This window comes from Girardinichthys multiradiatus, chromosome 19 (genome assembly GCF_021462225.1).
Source record: "Girardinichthys multiradiatus isolate DD_20200921_A chromosome 19, DD_fGirMul_XY1, whole genome shotgun sequence".
Classification (NCBI taxonomy): Eukaryota; Metazoa; Chordata; class Actinopteri; order Cyprinodontiformes; family Goodeidae; genus Girardinichthys; species Girardinichthys multiradiatus.
Window position 1 is genome coordinate 11457089 of NC_061811.1, and position 20008 is coordinate 11477096.

The window sequence follows — 20008 nt, forward strand, 5'->3', positions numbered from 1 at the left end:
TTAGTTCCAAGACTAACTTAACTTCACTTCCAGATTCTTCAAGATAATCCTTGGTTCTCAAACATAAATAACATTACATGGTAATGTTGCATCACTCTTTCGGTAATTGTTTTCAACCATCTTTGATCAACTTGTTTATATTGTACATAGCTCATTAGTCTTCCTTATTATTTCCTTCTGCTTGGTACTTTAGTTGGATTGTTTTAGCATAGTAAAGAGTTTGTTGATTGAAATATGTTTTACTTTGAGTTGACTTATTTTTGTTAATAAATTCTTGTATTTTAAGAAATTGTGTGAATTCATTCCATGTGTGTGCAGAGTTTTGCTGTTCAATAATGTCAGAACTTGGCTCATCCCTTTCAATTTTGTCCTAATACCATCGCCTTACTTGGCTGGTATTCACAGGACAACCCTTAACAGACCAAAATAGTATTTAATAATATATTAAAGTATTAATATTAAATATTAAATAATATATTCATATTTATAATCACAACAGTATACAGAAGCAACTTAAACTTAAAATAAGAGACAGCAATGAGCTGTGCAAGAAGAAGCTGGAGAGCAAGTTCCAGCAAAACAGTATCACAGATGAGTGGTCAACGATGAAGATCACAGGCTTCAAGCAGAAGGACAATCACACAGATGGATGTCTGGACAGAACCAATGAACTAAACACATTCCTTAATATGTTCAGTTCAGGAACAAGCTCAGCATCCTTCTCTCCTGCTCACTGCCAAACAGACATCCCACCCTCATGTGACCCACAGCTTCCCTGTCACACCTCAATTGTTTTATCTTCCACCTCAGTATTGGACTCTTCTGCTTCTACATGTTTGTCTTCAACCAAATCAGAACATGTTGATGCTCCCTTTGCCACCCCCTTCCACCTGTGTGTCTCAAGAAGTCAGGTAAAGAGACAACTGGAAAGACTGAACCAGAATATGGCTGCAGGTCCAGATCGTGTCAGCCCTAGAGTCCTAAAGGTCTGTGCAGAACAGCTCTGTGGGATTCTGCAGCACCTCTTCAACCTTAGCCTGGCCAGTGTTGTTGAAGACCTCCTGCCTTGTTCCGGTGCCAAAGGAAACACCCATCAGTCCTCAATGACTATAGACCTGTTGCCCTGACATCCCACATCATGGAGGTCCTAGAGAGACTCCTGTTGGCCCATCTGAGTAAGCAAACAATAAACTATCAGGACCCCCTCCAGTTTGCTAATAGCTGTGGAGTTGGAGTTGAAGATGTCATCATACACCTGCTTCAACAAACCCACTGTCATCTACACAAAGCAGGCAGCACTGTGATTATCATGTTATTTGATTTCTCCAGGGCAGTTAACACAATTCAGCATATTTTGCTTTGGCAGAAACTCCAGAAGACTCAGATGGAGGCCATAACAATCTCCTGCATCAAACACTAAATGACAAACAGACCAGGGTTTGTGAGACTGAAGGGTTGTGTGTCTAATCAGTTAGTTAGCAGCACAGGAGCACCACAGGGGACTGTCCTCTCACCATTCATTTTCACTTTGTACACCACAGACAAGAAAGAGCAATGTCATCTGCAGAAATACTCAGATGACTCTGCAGTGGTGGGGTGCCTCAGAGATTGAGAAGAAGCTGAGTACAGGAAGGTGGTGGACTGCTATGTGCCATGGTGTGGAAACAATCTAATTTTGAACGTGAATAATACAAAGGAGAAGATTGTAGATTTTAAGAAAAACAGGAATAAGTCAAACACTATTTCCATTATGGGAGAAGAGGTGGAGGTGGTGGAGGAGTATAAATATATCGGTGTTCACCTGGACAACAGACTGGAGAGGAGTTGCAACTGTGAAGCCATCTACAAGAAGGGACAGAGCAGACTGTACTTCTTGAGGAAGCTTAGGGCCGTCCGTGTTTGCAACAAGATGCTGCATATCTTCTATAGGTCAGTTGTGGAGAGTGTGATCTCTTCTGCCATCATCTGCTGGTGTAGCAGCATCAGAACCAGGGACTTAAAAAAGCTCATCAAGTGAATAAAGAAGACTGGCTCTGTTCTGGGGGACTCATTTGGAACCTCTGGAGGTCACTGTGCAAAGAAGGATTCTTCATTAAATAAAGAAAACATTATAGAGAACCCTGAGCATCACAGCAAACACAGTACCGTTAAATGCGGTACGGCACACTACACTGACGGCTGGAGACGGGGCTTCAAACCACAATACAGGGGGGACCCGAATGGAGCCCTGCCGCCTTTGGTGGAAAAGGGGCCTCGGAGTGTACAGCGTGGCCCTTTATGGTGGCCAGCCTTAGGCACACCTATCATGCTGTCTAATCAGCATCTTGACATGCCACAACTTGTGAACAATAAAGATCTTAGATCTTTGGGTTCAGCTCATGAAAAACAGGAGCAAAAAGAAGTGCTGCGTTAATATTTTTGTTCAGTGTTGTTGTCTTAGAAAAACTGAACTAAAACAACGCAAAAACATTAAAAGACTCGCGGAAAGTCTGTAGAGCTTGAAACTTTAAAAGGTGGTGGGATTACTTCAGGATAACAGCTGTATAGTACAGTTAAAGGACAGCGTTAACTTTCAGTACAGTCGAACACTGACAGGGCAATGCTTGCTGTCCAAAATCATTGCACTGCTGCAATGAACGAACAATTCTGATAGCTTCACCTTCCTGGAAACCAGGTCCCTATAACTCCGTATTCTGCTATACCTACCTGGCGTTTTGTTTCTATCCGCGGCCGGGCTCGACGTTTGCTGTCGGGTAGATGTCTCGTCGGTCACATCTCTGGAGCTTCAGCTGCAACAGGAGACTGGAAACTAGAAGAAGGATGCGGGACCAGTCCCCTGGTAAACAGAAAGCGAAAAACACGCTCCTTCTTTTATTTCTTTTCCTTTTTCCTAGTACATACCCTGTTTTGTGTCAGAAAACAACGAGACAGCTCCACTGTTCGGACAGGAGTTGAACAACGCTGCATTTAGTGGGTCTTCAAGGGTGACGGGGGATTTTTCCGACTGCCAGTGAACACGGCTCGCCCGGTCACGTGATGGAGATCAGCTGACCAGAATCAGCTCATCGAAAGCGGATAAAAACATGATGGAGGCTCTGGGCAGAATATCAGCAACAGATTGTGTCAAAGTGAGTGTGAAACATGTCTGAATACTGATCCATGTTAGATAAAGTCTATGTGAAGAGATCCAAACAAGCAGGGATATTATTTCCCTGATTTATGCGTTAAACTAGGACGCTATTTCTGATCTAATGGGGTTTGAGTCAATACATTGTAGAACCACCTTTCACTGCAGTTACATCTGCAGGGTTTTGTTTTTTATATATATATGTTTCTATCGGCTTTTCACATCCAGAGACTGAAAAAAATTACCCATTCTTCTTTGTAAAACAGTTCAAGCTCAATCTGACGAAAAGGGCCTGAGAACACCAGCTGGATTTATGTCTGGACTTTGACTGGGCCATTCTAATGCATGAATGGACTACGATCTTTACATTCCATTGTTACTCTGGCTGTATTTTTAGGGTTGTTGTCCTGGAGGGTGAAGTTCGGCCCAAGTCTAAAGTCTTTTGCGTCTTCTATAATATGTGGGTTTTTTTTTCTAGGATTGCTTTGTATTTAGCTCATACCATCTGGTTTGAGCAGCTTAGCTGTCCCTGATGATAAAAGGCCTCCCCAGAGCATGATGCTGACACCGCCATATGTCACCACGGAGATAGAGTATTTACAGTTTTGAGCAATCTTCATTTTCTTTCATTAATGTCTGCCAAAAGCTTACCTTTTGTCCACGTTTCACCAGAACAGCTTTTTTCCTGTCACCATTCCATAAAAGCCAGATTTGTGTACGGATCACTAATAGCTGTCCTGTTTCTCTTTCCCCAGCCTAATGGTGTTCAAAGTGGGTTCTTAATGGCCAGTGTGCATGTTTTAGATGTTTTCATAGTTCAAGAAAATCAAACGAATGGGTCATGTTCCTGTAGATCTTGACATGGTGAGGAGCTAATCCACCCATTTAAATGATTATTGTATTATAACCTAACATGCATTTTTACTCAGGTTCAATTACACATTGAAGGTCATTAGTTGCATTGGATTTTATTAATGAGAATGGAGGCTTGGTTTTCCTTTCAATTCATAAGTTTGCAGTACTTGGTGGTGAAAAAAACACAAATTCCCAACAAACTACACTGATGTTTGTGACCGTAATATGACGTGTGAAAAAGTTCAAGCACGAACACTTCTGCAAGCACATTAAGAATGGGGGAAAACGTATTTACAGACTCAATCCTTTTTTGAAAGTATAAACATCTACATTTTATTTAAATAATTCATTAAAACACATTTAACTAAAGATTAGTTGATCAGTATTTTACCATAAGATACTGATTTCTTGTTTTCCTTCAATTAGCTATAGCTCATCCAAACTCATATATGTAAACTTTGATTTATTTCAGTAATAAAATGCAACAAACACAGATCATAAAAAAGTGCTACCAATTCCTTGGCACAGCTTGTAGTTTTGAATCCGAAATGAAATGATTACAGGATTTTTCCCATTTCTGTCACCAACTGATTTTTATTCAACTCAAAACAAAGAGCAAAAGAAGAACATGTTGCATTTAAAGAGTTTTTAATTTTTGATGCTTTTAACGAACTGATTTTTTTAAGTATTTGACCTGTACATCAGAGACTATCAGCAAAAAATGACCAATTGTTTGGTGCATCTTTTTGGCCTGAATGTTGTACAGCTGAAACTAAACAAGGTCAAAACAACAACTTTTTCAACTTTCTTTTAAAAATGAAAAATCAGCCAAAGTCAAAGAAAACCCTCATAAAGTGATGCCCTGATCTGCTCTTAATGTTTTCAGCTGTGTCACAGAGTGGTGGATGGGCTGTGTGGGCGGGAGCCTCCATGCAGGAGTGATTACAGCGCCACCTGGAGCCTGGAGGAGTGGCTGCAGCTCCTGGACTTCCTGACTGGCCTGTTCAGCCTGGCAGTGGGAAGCAACGTCCCAGATGAAGAGGTGGGCAAAACAGGTCAGACTGCTGTCTTTTTCCCCTCAGCTCAGATTGTCACATCTTGTCTTGCTGGTTCTGTCCAGGTTCTGGCTAAGCTGTCTGATGTAGACCACAGCCATGCCGAGGCAGTACGGAGCGTGCTCAGAGCGCGACAGGAGGAGATCCGCCGGGCTCTGCTGACCAGAACCAACAGCATCTCCTCTGCAATCCTGCAGGACTTTGACTGGCAGCTGAAGGTCAGTCAACCATCAGTGTTTGGTGTTAGTCGGCATTCCCTGATGTGTTAAACTGTGTCCACATCTGTCCTGAGTGGAAATCAACACCCTGGCACCAAATATAGTTGTTATAATTGTTAAAATTAGGGTTTCAGAACACGTTTACCTGCTTCCAACTTTACTACTTCATGCCTCCCTGTGCAGGCACTGAATCCAAATATTAACCAGGAGAAAAGTTTTCTTTAATACCAGGAATCAGAAAGCATCCCCCTCAATATCCTGCAGAAAATTACCTTTAATGAACAGGAACTTTATACAAATTTTTCTACCCTGAAGTTTAATGCAAATCTTTTTTTTCCTATCTTCCTATGCAGCTGGCTCTGTCCAGCGATAAGATCTCGTCTCTGAACACGCCACTGCTCAGCCTCGGTCTGGATGTGAGGGAGAACGGAGCGCTTCGGCCCATCACCATGGAGCTGAACAGAGAGGAACTGAGCACGCTCGTCAGCTCACTAGAGGCTGCTAACAAGGTACGCCCACAAGGAAGATGTTACCTTATCAACTTGTGGCTATGAAACATGACATCCTGTTTACCGAAATTGCAACTCTACAGAAGCTCATGATGCTTCAAGCAGCAGCTCCAATCACAACACTTCCATGTTGCACCTAAAGTCCATCAAGGTGAACAGCAGCCATTCACACCTCCCACCAACTGGTCCACATCTCACTCTGATACAAAAGCTCCTCATGCACCATCCACCCTCCTCTCCTCAGACCCCCTGCCTGACCTAAGATCTCAGAGGGAGATGTAAATAGGCTCTTTTATCATTAGATCAGGAAAGCTCCAGGACCTGACAATGTCTCCCCTCATGCCTGAGAACCTGTGCTGACCAGCTGGACCCAATTTTTCACTCAGATCTCTGTGTGAGGTTCCCATATGCTTAAAGCGTTTCATGACAAAAAATTTTATTGGACCCACCCTACACTTCATGTAGTTGATACTAGTATAGGCACAGTATTTCACTCAGTCATTTTCTATACCGCTTCTTCCATAGTGGGTCGCAGGGAGCTGGTGCCTATCTCCAGCAGTCTATGGGCAGGAGGCAGGGTACACCCTGGACAGGTCGCCCGTCCATCACAGGGCAACACACAAACAACCATGCACACACTCATTCACACACCTAAGGGCAATTTAGAGAGACCAATTAACCCAACAAGCATGTCTTTGGACTGTGGGAGGAAGCCGGAGTACCCGGTGAGAACCCATGCATGCACGGGGAGAACATGCAAACTCCATGCAGAAAGACCCCCGACCGGGAATCGAACTCAGAACCTTCAAGGCAACAGCGCTACCCACGGCACCACCGTCCAGTGTTTACGGCTAGTAAATTAAACATTCAGCAGTCTGCATTCAATTCAACAATACTTTACAGTATTTAATTCGCTCTTTAATGCAAAATTCAAAGCCGACAAAAATGTGCTAAAGGCCATATTTCAGTCTTTATGCATTTTTTTATTGTGAAAATTCAAAATGAAAAATTCTCTTAACATTCATGAAAGATAAAAAAACAACTAATAAACTTAAATATACATTTCTAACTGTATAACCATTATAAAATAATTACATAATACTTTTCAATTAAAATATATATACGTCATCTCAAAGTAGTGAAAACAGCAGATAAGAATAAAGAACCCCTGGAAACCCAAACCTTTCTTTTAAATAAGCCATTTGATCGCTTTCAGTTCCCTTGCTCAGCCTGACTCACTGAGAGCAGCATCAAGCCTTCTTGCTAGCAGATTCGTTGATCTAGTCTTTGTAGTCTAGCTTCCTCTTCCTCGTAATTTACATCATTTCATCATTTTTCTAGGTGTTGGAATTATGAATCTGAGAATATTTAATATTAATAATTTATCAAATAATATTTTGGTCTGTCAAGGGTTGTCCTGTGAATACCAGCCCAGTAAGGCAATGGTATTAGGACAGAATAGAAAGGTGTGAGACGAGCTCTGACATTATTGAACAGCATAAACTCTGCACACATATGGAATGAATTCACACAATTTCTTAAAATACAAGAATTTATTAACAAAAATAAGTCAACTCAAAGTCAAACATATTTCAATCAACAAACTCTTTACTATGCTAAAACAATCCAACTAAACTACCAAGCAGAATTAAATGATATGTACAATATAAACAAGCTGATCGAAGATGATTGAAAATCATGACCAAAAGAGTGATGCAACATTACCATGCAATGTTATTTATGTTTGAGAACCAAGGATTATCTTGAAGAATCTGGAAACGAAGTTACTTGGAACTAACTTAGGCAATAATCAGCAACATCTAGACAACCCTTCACAATGCAAGATCAGATTAAATATTATTTTAATAAAATAATGTTTTAAATAATAATCTGCTGAATAAAACCAACCTTCTGGATGACTAATTCTCAACGTTGTCTAATTAGCTGCCTTTATTTATTAAAATAATATTTAAAGAAATATTATTAAGGGAGTATTTTGGAAAAGAGCCAAATCTTATTGGAGAAATGGGGCTTAATGGTGTTTACTTAGTTTTAAAATCTAGTAAATGATGTTCAGGGACTATTATTCACTAGCTTGAAAACTAACAGCCTTTCTGTTAAATACTCTTTAGTAGCACATGTTCTTACCGGTTAGTAGTTGAGCTAACAAAGAAGCTAATAGCTTAGCACCAGAATCAACACTTACCTTTAAAATACCTCGGTTAATAAAAGGTTTAAAAAGCATAAGCGCGGACGGCGCGTTATGATCAATCTTCTGTGTTTAAAATCACCCTTTAAATAAAGTTTGACTTAACTTAAAAACATACAAAGAACACAAACAGGGCACGTGTGCTGCAGATAGCCTGCTAGCACTAAGTTAGCCGAGTTTCACACAAACAAAACCAAACTTCATAGAATGAAAACGTTCAGATCATTTCATCCTAACTGTTAATCTGCCCAAACCTAACCTCTGACCATGGTGAGGAAATATTGTCCAAGGGGCGAAGTTTGAAGAAACGTCCACAGTCAACAAGCGGTTAGCTCGGTAGCTTCGCGCGGGGGGGGGGTTGAAGGTGCGTTCGCTCTGTGAACAACAGGATTAGCTCCGGAGCTGTTAGCCGGGCGGCCCGTCCTGTCCGCTGACCACACGGGTTAACACGGTGAGGCTCTCTCTGCTGTCTTCCTTCCAGACTGGGAGACCGTGTCTTTGCAGGGGTTTTACTCGAACACAGTTTGCTTCTGCAGGGCTCGGAGAGAAAGTCAGCAATGCTTATACCTTAATTTCCCCTCTTTATAAATGAAATCACCAGGTACACAAACAGTGCTTCACTCATACTTAACTTTGATGATCTTATGACACTCTTGGATCCAGTTTGAAGAGTTTATGTCTTTTTGCCAGCAAAAGACATTAGCGTGCTTGGCCTGCTCCTGTCCCGATGGTCAACCGGCTTGGAGAGAAAGACTTGTGGGAAGGTGGGGGTTTTATGCGGGCAGTGGCATCATGGGAAGTCCTCTGTTACCCCCCTTCCACCTTCTGAAGTTGTGCTGAAAGTCTGTTAAATGCAATTTATTTTGAAAGTTCCAGAAAAGAATGTACCGGAGTTTAATGTTGAAACCCATGGCTGTGGGTCCCAACATAGACAGCATAGTCATCAGTTGTTCTTAACTACTGGTGCACCTATTGACTGTTGCTCTAAACCGCATCACTGTCAAGCGGATACAGGAGGGTGTTCGATCAATATGGTTGTTTATTTTTTCGTCTGGAAGTGGGGACATTTAAGTTTTACTGACAAAAACAAGTAAAAACAAAGACATCATTAACTTAATTATATGTGTATTTCTCTGCTAGATTATGTTTATAAACCTTGGCTTATTATTTGAGACCCCTCTGTCAGGGGCCCTTGGAATTGTTCTAACTTTTACCCGTCTATGGTGCCGGTGGTCTGTGATCATGAAATACTTTGAGCGACTGGTGTTGAAGTATCTGAAGGAAATTCAATTCAAATAAATTTTATTGCTGGACCCCTTGCGGTTTGTTTACTGCAGCAGATGATGCATTTAATTTGGCACTACACTTCATCCTGCACCACCTGGACCACCCTGGGATGTGCGGCAGGATCCTGTTTGTGGAATTTCAGCTAACCCTTCAACACCATCAACCCAGACATATTCTGCCAGAAGTTCACTCAGCTCTTAATGCTGGCCTCTACAACTCAGTGGATCCTGACTGACTGACAGCAGCAGGTGAGGCTAGGGATGCATCCTCTCCCGCACGAGAACCATCAGCACTGACTCTCCCCTTCTCCCTGTACACAAATAACGGCACCTCAGCTGACCCATCTGTGAAACTCCTGAAGTTCACAGATAACGCTACTGTCATTGGTTTGATCCAGGACAATAATTAATCTGCATACAGACAGGAGGTGGATCGGCTGGTCCACTGGTGCTGTCAGAACCATCTGGAGATTAAGATGGTGGAGATGATTGTAGACTTCCATTATTCAGTCTGTTCTGTTTTCCACCATCATTGTGTGGTTTGGCTCAGCCACAAAACAGATCAGGTCCACACTGCAACAAACAATTAGATCTGCCGAGAGGATCATCAGTTCTGACCTCATCTCCAGGACAGGTCTAGGGTCAGGAAAAGGGCAGCTAACATCTCTTCAGACCCCACACATTCTGGACACAAACTGTTTAGACTTTTACCTTCATGTCGGCGCTATAGAGGCAGTTTCTTCCTCGAGGCTGTCTGTTTGATGAACACTTAACACTCAGAGGGTCTAGATTGATACCATGCATATTTGCACTAATTCAACAATGTATTCCACTTTGGTGAAAACCGTGTGTATAAATACATATTTACCAATAAACAAGTTATTCTTGGTTTCCATTTTATTTATTTATATTTAAAATGTCTTCATTGAGAGCAAAGTGGAACCGATGTTAAATTTCTCTGTTTTGTGCACAAAATTAGCTAATAAAGGTGATTCTGATTCTCAAGTTTGTCAGCTACAAACCGATGCAGTGTAGACACCAGGTGGCAGCATTATCACAGCAAGAGTCTTTCTACATTTTTATTGAGGACTATAGAGTGAAACCAGAAGCTTTGATTATTGGAATTCATTCTTGATACTGATTTGATCTAATCTCTTCTGATTGTCTTTCAGGTGGTGCTGCAGCTGAAATGATGTGCTGCTGATTCAATTAGATGCTGTTGTTTCTGATGTAAAAATAAGTTTGTGTATGTTTTTTGTGATGCATTTTGGCTCTATAATAAAATCCATGTTTTCCTTTCTGATCCTGCTGAAATATGTCAGAGACTGATACAAAAAAAAAAAAAAAACATGACAGAAGGACAGTTTAGAAGATGAAAATTTAAAAGGAAAAAAAAAACAGGGGTCCTGCACAGTACGGGGACATGGGATTTGTTTTAGGTATTTTCCAGATCAGTGAAGGTAAAATGACATTTTTTTGTTTTTCCATCATCCATTGATTTTTCAGTCCATCCATCCGTTCATGGTTATTTCCAGGTTCTGTATAAAAACTTGACTTCTGTAGAAATATCGTGCATACATTTAGAGTTTGTACATAAAATTTGGCTTCAAAAAGAGATCTTTGGAAATTTAATTCTGGAAAAGAATGGAACTTTGAACAGAAAATTATGTTGGAACCATCCATAGAGAACTTCCTGACCTAACGAGAGACTCATTTTGAAATTACTTAAAAGTATTACAGATTTTGTCTCATCATTTGATTTGTAAATTGTCATCCATTCCTTCAGTTCAGACTGGGTCATATTCCAACAAACGTTAGGACAATTGGGAGAATTAGAAAGTCAAATAATGACAGAGTGAGATATAGTCAGAAGATATCCAGTTAAACAACCACTGTGTAAGAAAATCATCGAACTGACATCAACCGTGGCTGCATGCAAGCTGCATGCATCTTAATGCCGAAAGACATTTCAGCAAGCTGAGATGGACAATGCTGCAAAATAAGAAGTTATTCCTACTTTGAGGGTCAAAGCAGGCAACACGATATAAAAAGAACTGCAAACATCGCACTAAGAAATATGGTAGAAAACAAACTGTAGAAGGGAGAGAAGCTGGAAAGAGATATGACATAGTGGAGGAAGTGGTTGAAACTTCCTAGTCAGTCTGACTGATTATTAATGAGACTGGGAACAAATGCTGACAGACAGAGCCAAGTTACATGTGGTAATGGTGTTAGTCTTCACTCCAGAGTGTCCAGTTAATCATGAGAAAGAGCCCCAGTGCTGACAGCTGCAGACGTGCTAACTGGGCTAATGGCATCAGCACGTTGCTTCATTTTCAGTAAAGACCTGGACCCTCTCATGTGCAGAGTCAGGCTGGAGTTTACAGAAAGAATCCAAGCTGCAAGTTCCATATAAAACACCTTCAGAAGCCTTTCTAAAAAGTATTGCTAAATACATTTTTTTCAATCCTAAGAAAACAGGACAGATGTTAAAGGTCCAGCAAGTTAAAACTAAATACAACAATCAAAAATCCTTCTGGAGGTTTTAGCCCTGAGATCACCTTGCTTTCACTGTTCCAGCAGACACCATGTTTCCTACAACACTTTTATGTTCTTGGTTGATTAAAGGCAAAAATCATATCTTTAAAGCTTAAAGATCTAAATTACTTGGATTGAAATAAGTTATTTTGACTGTGTAACCTCTCTGTAAATTACAGCTTTAGCGAAAGGATGCAAAAGAGGAAAATCCTACAATGACAGCAGAACGTTGCTTACAGTTGACCAGATTCTCTTGAATTGGTGGTGGGTGGTAACCCAGAAAGTCTGAATCCTGGAATTCAGTTAAAAGGGGATATAACATAGTTTTAGTTAAAGGGTAGTCACACTTACACAAACATGTTTTTTATGTTTTACATATGACATGTTTATTTATTTTTAGCTGAATAAAACAGGATATTTGCCACAATAAAAGGTGGGAAAAGTTCTGAAATTTTAACTTGGTCAAATTTTTTGTCTTCAGAGAAACCAGAATATTTAATCATTAAGTTTATTATAAAAAAAGTCATTTGCATATTTTGACATTGTCCATAGTGTGACTTTGAGCATTTCCTTGGCCATTTGCTTTTTTCCCCCATGGCAGCTGCAGAAAGCAAGACACGTCAAGCAGAAGTATACCTGAAGCATCAAAAGAGCCCCCTAGAATACAACAAAGAGCAGGCAGAACCTCCAAATGAATGTCTTCAGCTTCCATCCTTGTTTCTTGTAATCTTTACCAGGTGTTTTGGTAACCCTTCAGTTTTTCCACAGAAAATGTTCTGCATAGGATAACTGCGAAAACACAAAAAAAAGCTTGATTTTGGTTTTGCCCCTCTAGCATAGACACAAGCTATTACTGCTGTAACATATAATTGAGACCAACCCACAAAAAGCTTTTTGGGCTTCTTCTACCTCCTACTTTGGGGTGAATTAACTAATCTGTGGAGCGGACAGCAGGTGGTGGTAGTCGTCACCATTTAGAAGAGGACAAGCCAACATAACCAGGGGTATTGGTCATTTTTAAGAGAAACGGATTTTTAGAAGTATTTTCTGACGTCAACTTCTTCCAGATAATGATCACTTAATGTGCTGAAGCTGCTCATTCAGCTGTGCACATGGACACATTTAGGCTTTCAGCAGCCTCATTAACTCAGCTATTAGGACACATCTAATCATTTGATGCATGGACTGAGGGCATATGCTGACAAAATATTTTCTGGAAAATTGGCTGAAAACACAGTCTTCCACACAAGTATTCAGTAAAATTAAAATAAATGAACCATAAAACAGTTTGTAAGCAGAGATCTCAGCAGCTTTATTTGAACTCTTCATTCTCGGCATGTTGACAGAAATGATTCCTGTTCTTGGTGTTTTCCCACTTTCCACACACATCCAGTCACACCCAGTGTCTGATGTTTGCTGAAATCCACACAGGCCATTCCACTTGAGTGTACATGTGGAGCATCACTTTACAGGATGTAAAGCTTCATCCTCCGTCCACAGATGCAGCCTGTAGGGAAACCAGTTGTTCACTGCATCCATTAGGTCTTTCATCCACAGAAAAGAGGTCCATCTGTGGTGCTTCCTTTGTTCCGTCAGGAAAGCCAAGCAGCATTTCTTTTTTTTCTTTGAAAGATTGTCTTCATAATGCTGGAATGTCTCACTACAATCTACCCTTAGATAATGGTAACATACATTAGAGTCTGAGAAATGAATTCTGTCTCCAATTCATCTCATTCTTCAAAAGCTCAACATGTTTTCCTTACTCACTACATAAGATAAACCCTGTAAAATTTTGAGATTCTTGGTATAAAGGCACAAAGTTCAGTCATACGGAAAGAGCACACCACTGTGATCGAGTCAAGCAGAAGCATGTCTGGTTTTTACTTGTTTTTCTGTGATTAAAGCCCTCATAAAACCTGCAGCCATACAGGTGAAATAGGATTGTTACCTTTACAAAACAAAAACATGTTGGGATTATTTTTGCCCTGTGGCTGTGTTTGAGCTGAGGATCAGGCAATCATTAATTCTTATTTTTAAAGAAAAATCATACGTGGAAAGGTGAAAACTTTGAAAAAACCTAAAACAGGATTTAAAATGGTAGACATTATATTATTACTCACTGAGAAAAACAGATCAGCTGCCCAGATGCATGGTCTGACTGCGGTGTAAACCTGCAGAACAGTTCATTAGATGTGATTTATTTTTATTTTTTTTATTGTTAGGAGCTGGCACATCTGGAACAGCCACCAGAGGGCATAAGTGCTGGCATCTGGCAGTAACCGGAGCATCTGATAGGCAGTCAAAACAAATACAGATGATCAAGAGATTGCCAGACGCATTGCAAACACTGGATAAATTTTGAAAGAGGTCAAATTGTTTGCATGAGGTTGGGTGGTCATATCATGTGAGTGGTACATCCTGGGCTGGACAATAAAAAGGGCCAACAGGGGTAGGAGTCCAGTTTCCCACCTTTATATTTTATAACAAATGGATGTTTGCAAAGACTTTATTTTTCTACGCTCATAACAAATGAGGCGCTTTAATTTGTTGGAATTTCATATAGATAACCAATACACAAGTATTTTAAAACTACAATGGCATATCACCGTCTTTAACCCAACCCTCGTCTCAAATCACCTCAGACATAACGGTGCATTTGATTTGGCTCGGAAATTGAAGCTCGGATCTGGGAATGACGTCCCATCTGTGTTGAATACCTCCTAGTTGTTGGATGGATGGGCGCTTTATAGGTGCAAGTGAAAAAACTGCCATGATTTGCCAGTTGTTCTGGTGCAACTTACAAGTACCAATACAAACCAACAATATATCCATTTTATGAGACCAGACACAAAAGGAACATTCACAAACAGATTGTACATTGCTATGTGTTCCTGTGGTTTAAAGATATAAAAACCATCAGAGGCGCTCATAAACAGTTTACATTTGCAGCTTTTGTTTTACGTGCGGCGGCCTTATTGGATAATGACCTTCGGGCAGTTTGCCATCCTCATAATTCAATGGCTGATCTTGATTTTATATTTCTGACAGTGAACTTGGAAAATCGGACTTCAAAGGACAAAAAAGTCCATGAAAACAAGCTATAGGAGGATGCTTCATGTCTCCTTTGTTTTTGATGTATTTTTAGGGTCTTTGCCATATACAGTCCCGGCATAGGTATCTTTGGGATCAATTTATTTCAACACAATTTCTAGAACACAACAATCATTTTGAATTTTGCTGTAATATAATGTGGAAAAGGCCTATGAACCTTAAATTTGAAGTGAACTGTACAATCAATCTATTGTAATTTACAAATGTAAAAAAAACCCAAAAAGAAACTTGTGTTGCTAGGGCAACAAACCTGGCTCTAGCCCAGTGGTCCACAGTCACCTCAACTTTGTCCTGCAAACAGACCTACCAGTGGCCAGATGTTTGAACTAATGAGCTCTGGTCAATTAAGATTCTGGCCATCCAAAACTGACCCCAACCATGAGGACCATTGCATTGTTTTCCAAATATTACAACCCCCTCTTATGCCATGTGCAGACTGCCATTAACACCAGAGCAAAGAGGGCTGCATTTGGAGTGGTGCCCCAACTGGGGGGTATAGTCTTACAAAGAGCTGTATCATTTTATAGATAACGGAGATGGCCTGTTTGAGCCTGAGATTCTGCTGTGTCCTTCACCATCTTTTTCCAACCCAGAATGCGTGGAATCAGCTGAGTCAGTACCAAGGTACAGTTCCAGCAAGTTTGGACCAGCTTGGTGCAGGAGAAGATACAGTGTCTGTATCCCACCCTATTTCCAGGCCTAATGGGGTCTACACCTTGTGAAATAATCATTTCAAGATTTACAGTTAATTTCATTTCCACCACTCTGTCTGGGTGCTGATCATTTTTGTCAGGGAGTGTAACATAATGTGAAAAAATTTGAAAAAGAGCTTAATTTCCTAATAACAAAGCCATGAGCCTCAGGTCAAGGTAAAGATGAAGTTGTTGCTTCTACGTTTTTAAAATTTACTTTTTAGGTAATAAAATAATCTATCTTGTTTTCCCATGTCACAAAATAAGATACAATTTCTGAGCAGAGCCAGATTAGCAGAATTAGTAGATAAAGTAAACTCCTGTGGAAGTTTTCAGTGGAAATACTTCTAAAATTCATTTTTTGACTCTTCTGCAGAGTGCAAGGTCATGTGATGCAGTCCTAAATGCCAACAGAGGCCCTTCCTGCTGAAAAAGCCAGATGACAGGCTTTTTCAGCAGGAAAAAGCCAGTTTAAATATTTTTAAACCAACTGTGGGACTTGTGCATCAGAAAATATAAGCACAAGTTTTCCAACAGATCATCATCTCTGACTGTGAAATCTTTAAAACAGCAAATACTAACACAAAGCTTGTCTTTGAACATAATTTGAACAAAAGCAACCTGTTTTTCAGGGCTTGAATATGGGGTTTTTATTTTAATAAAAACACACTGTTCCTTCTCCTAGACATAAAAAACCCTGTAAATGTAGTATATTATTGAGTTCCAATTAATAATCTGCTTGGCTTTTACCCTAAAATAAAGAGTGCACAACGTGATTCAACACAAATCTTATAAACAGAAACTTCTGTCTGTAAATAAAATCAAACTTAAATATGAGGCCAGAAGAAAGAGAAGCAAAGAGAGCCAAACATTAAAGGATTGAGAAACAGAGAGACAACAGGTCCTTACTGGCCTTACTTATCTAGACTATGATAAACCTGAGCTGGAAACCCTTCCGCAGCTGCAGCTCAGCTGGTGTTTAATACATAAATGGTACTAACCTCAATGGATAGGCTCGAAAAGTCAGCCAACATTCACGTCTCAAATGAGAAACAGAGTTGAATAGTTTACAGGAGAGGTTTGAATCTGTGTGCACTTTAAATTCAGAGGAGCCTGGTTCGATTGGTGACTTCCAGATGCCTGTTTAGCTTCATTCAGATGATTCTCGGATGAAGAGCCGATCCGGCAGTTGTGAGGTGAGATTCCAAACTGCAACCTGCAGCTCTGAATGGGCTGAATGTGGCCGGTTTTTATGACAGAACAGGATAGTCCAATTTTAGCAGATTTACCCATTCAGGTTCGTCTTAAATATCCATCAGTTTTCAACAATACAAAAACACAAACAAGGTTCAGCTACTTGCATTAACTCAGTTTTGTTCAAAAACAAAATCCCTTTGTCAAAATCACCACTTTAACGTGGTGGAGGGGTTTGAGTACCCCAATGATCCTGAGTACAAGCTCCTTGGTGGGTCACCATGACAATGTGGCCCCAGGAGAGGAGTCAGACCTCAAAAAGTCTGGAAAAAGAATCCTTGTAGAGCCTGGTGGAAAACCCTTGTGTTCTGGGGTCCAGAGCAGAAAACGGCTACAAATGGACCCACTACTTGGTGGCAAAGACATCAAGGTTGGGACCTGGGTGGCAGGCCAAGTGAAGACAAGAACTTTCTGATTCCCAGCATGATAATCTGGGTACAAGGATGAAGGATCTGATCAGGACACTTCGATTAGAAGGTTTTCCAGGTACATCCCACTGAAAGGAGTCTCTGTGGGAGACACAGAACTTAGTGAATGGATTATATATATATATATATATATCCCTTCTGACTTGGGACCATCTTGATTCAATAAGAGAGAAAGGTGGATGGATTGGTTGGTTACCTGTACGGATGGACGGACGGCAGACTATGATCTGTTTTGTTCAGTAGTAAAGTTTTATCCATTTTCCTGCTACCACAACCTTATTCGGTTATTGTTTAACTCATCCATTTTCTGAACAAGTTTCAATAATAGATGAAATCTGTTTGAGTTACCTTCTGTTTTTGCTCTGTTTTTACCTTGTTTTTTTGCTTTGTAAGCAAGCAAAAGCTGTCTTCCATTTACATGCAAAAAGGGGACTAAAAGAAAAAGAAAACCAACAAAAGCCACCAATGTTTTTGGCTTGTTTAAACCTGTAAATACCGAAACTTTACTTTCTTTAAATCTCTATATCTATCTGTATTTACATGGCAAAAGCAATTTTTTTAAATAAATTATATCTCTGTCTTTATATATATCGATTTATATATATCATATAGTAAATTCTATTTACACTGTAAAGACCAGAACTACTTGTTCCAAAAGAGGATTTATACAAATGGGCTGAACTCTTCTTTCATTACTGTACAGGTTTAAGCTTCCCTTGAAAAAGAAACAAACATCGGCAGTAATGCTACCACTCATGCTCACAAACGCCATTCTAGTGGACGTAATACAGCCAGTAGACCAGGTTAAAGAAGGTGAATGTGATTGGGAAGATGACTCGGGACCACTTGTCTATGGCGTTGACGTCCGTGAGGTCCGGGATCTTGACTTTGAGCTGTGAGGCCCTCCTCCGCAGGCGGCTCTTCTTGTGTCCAATCGGCCGGTCGAGGGCAGGTCGTCCATACAGTTCGCGGCTTGTCATGGGCTTGCGGTACTGTATACTAGCACTGTCGTAGGAAAACATGGTGGCCCGGGGATCATTGAGAGCACCCCTCATGTCCGGTCCCCCCATTTCAGTGGGGAGGTTCGTCAGAAGGATGTTGCCATGAGCGTCAACCTTAAGAGAAACAAGAGGAGATTTCTGATATATTTTCAGCTGCAAAGAAGGTTATATTCATAAATACGTTTGTTCACCTACTTCAGGCAGCTGCCCTGTCATTGATGCAAGGCATTTCTGTTCTTGTGGTTTTAGTCGAGAAAAACTTCAGATTGATTCCTCACTTCTTCATATCTCCATTTTGTAACCATGCATTGCCATTTCATTTCATTCTGTTTCATTTCATTTCATTTCGTTTCATCCAATACTACTTCTTTTTTGTACCCGCAGACAAACCGTTTGTTAGCTTTGTACTTATATCATTTTGGTTTAACGTTCTTTATAGGTAAGCATTTTCATAACATTGTTTAAATTTCATGGATAATATAATTGCATATTACTTTCAGGAAACTTAGCATTACAACCTATGTTATTGAACTTCTTATCTCCATTTGGGCCAGTTGACTCTTTTGAAATGAAAGATTATGACTTATGATCAAACCAAAATAACTGAGTGGCTTTCTGCCGGCACATTATTTATTGGAGTCATAAAGTCACGTTTTCTTCTATTAAAATACGAGTAGCATATAGAAAAATTACTTCAAATCCTCAGTTGCCAAAGCAGATATGAAACATCTATGTTGTAAGAATGAATTGATGCATGGTTGGTATGAAATGTCCTGCAGCAGATGGCTCCGTTTCATACCAAAACTACAAAGATAGATATTTTCAGTGACTATGTAAACCTGACATTTTAGGGCTTTAAGTTTTAGATTTCCAAACAAATCTTTTAAATAAAGTTTTCTAAATTAGTTTAGTAAAACATTCATACTTTCCTAATATGTAAGTGGCCGTGTCATCAGACAAGTAATACTGACCCAGTCTTATTTTTTTATTGCATGCCATAGGCTCAAGTGTCTCAAGTGATTTTTTCCACTCAGATCTTCACCTACCTGCACTTTATTGCTCTCAAGTCGGCTCTTGTTCTCGTTGTTGGACTTTGCTGCTTTTTCTGCCGCTTTCTTCTGTAGGTGAGGACCACGGCCGAAAAATATGTAATTAACGAAGGCATACTCCAGCAGGGCCAGAAACACAAAGACGAAGCAGCCCATAAGGTAAATGTCAATGGCCTTGACGTAGGGGATCTTCGGCAGGGTCTCCCTCAGGTGGGTGTTGATGGTGGTCATGGTCAGCACAGTGGTTATACCTGCAGATGCGCACAATTAAACGGAAGATTCAAAATTGATCAGAATTTTTAATCGTCAGTCTTACTGCAACATTCCGGCGAACATCAGATTCCTCATAATTCTGGTTATGTAGTTCACACAAACATCTTAGATTAGACATGTCACCAACAAGAACTGCTTTTCTTCAGCTGTCTTCAAAATGTCCTCAGAACTTCTCTATCTAGTAAAAAACCTTTTCCTGCTGCATAGTTGGTGTTTTTTAGTCTCCAACACATAAAGAATACATGACTTTGCTCATGCTACTGAACCCTGTCTTTACATAAAAGCTGCCAACAGATGTGAAAAGTTCCTCCTAAAACAAGACAAATCTAAGATTTATGCTTATAGGAATTGTCTTGTTTTTTGTATTTTGAAAGCTGAAAAGCTGTAAAAGAAACCATAAATA

The 20008-nt window shown here is 40.1% G+C and overlaps 3 protein-coding genes across 8 annotated transcripts in view; 1 reads left to right on the forward strand and 2 right to left on the reverse strand.

Moving 5' to 3' along the window:
* atp10d (ATPase phospholipid transporting 10D) overlaps positions 1–3042 on the reverse strand; it is a 43406-nt gene extending 40364 nt beyond the window's left edge. Inside the window, exons 1-2 of one of the 3 annotated variants that reach the window (XM_047346164.1) lie at positions 2902–3042; positions 2707–2809 (exon numbers count right to left, since the gene is read on the reverse strand). The gene's annotated coding sequence lies outside the window, so the exon portion shown is untranslated. Of the gene's footprint in view, positions 1–2706; positions 2880–2901 lie in introns of those variants that run through there. The other 2 variants (XR_007035209.1, XM_047346163.1) reach the window with 2 other exon arrangements.
* commd8 (COMM domain containing 8) lies at positions 2974–10562 on the forward strand. The gene is made up of 5 exons (XM_047346172.1): positions 2974–3128; positions 4869–5024; positions 5103–5255; positions 5609–5764; positions 10432–10562. Exons 1-5 carry the CDS (start codon positions 3084–3086, stop codon positions 10450–10452), a joined length of 531 nt encoding a protein of 176 aa, XP_047202128.1. The 5' UTR covers positions 2974–3083; the 3' UTR covers positions 10453–10562.
* A 2522-nt stretch (positions 10563–13084) lies between these two features.
* gabrb1 (gamma-aminobutyric acid type A receptor subunit beta1) overlaps positions 13085–20008 on the reverse strand; it is a 70324-nt gene continuing 63400 nt past the window's right edge. For all 4 annotated transcript variants that reach the window (XM_047346171.1, XM_047346170.1, XM_047346169.1 and 1 more), the window contains exons 16-17: positions 19330–19583; positions 13085–18397 (exon numbers count right to left, since the gene is read on the reverse strand). In XM_047346171.1, the coding sequence (XP_047202127.1) occupies positions 18056–18397; positions 19330–19583 (596 nt within the window). In that variant the 3' untranslated portion in view covers positions 13085–18055. The remainder of the gene's footprint in view (positions 18398–19329; positions 19584–20008) is intronic.

What these genes read in the sequence shown, in the direction of transcription:
- commd8 (XM_047346172.1), top strand. Translation starts at nt 3,084, where the DNA reads ATGATGGAGGCTCTGGGCAGAATATCAGCAACAGATTGTGTCAAA. An exon ending in CAGCAACAGATTGTGTCAAA is followed by an intron (nt 3,129 to 4,868) that starts GTGAGTGTGAAA and finishes TAATGTTTTCAG; the next exon opens with CTGTGTCACAGAGTGGTGGA. An exon ending in GCAACGTCCCAGATGAAGAG is followed by an intron (nt 5,025 to 5,102) that starts GTGGGCAAAACA and finishes GGTTCTGTCCAG; the next exon opens with GTTCTGGCTAAGCTGTCTGA.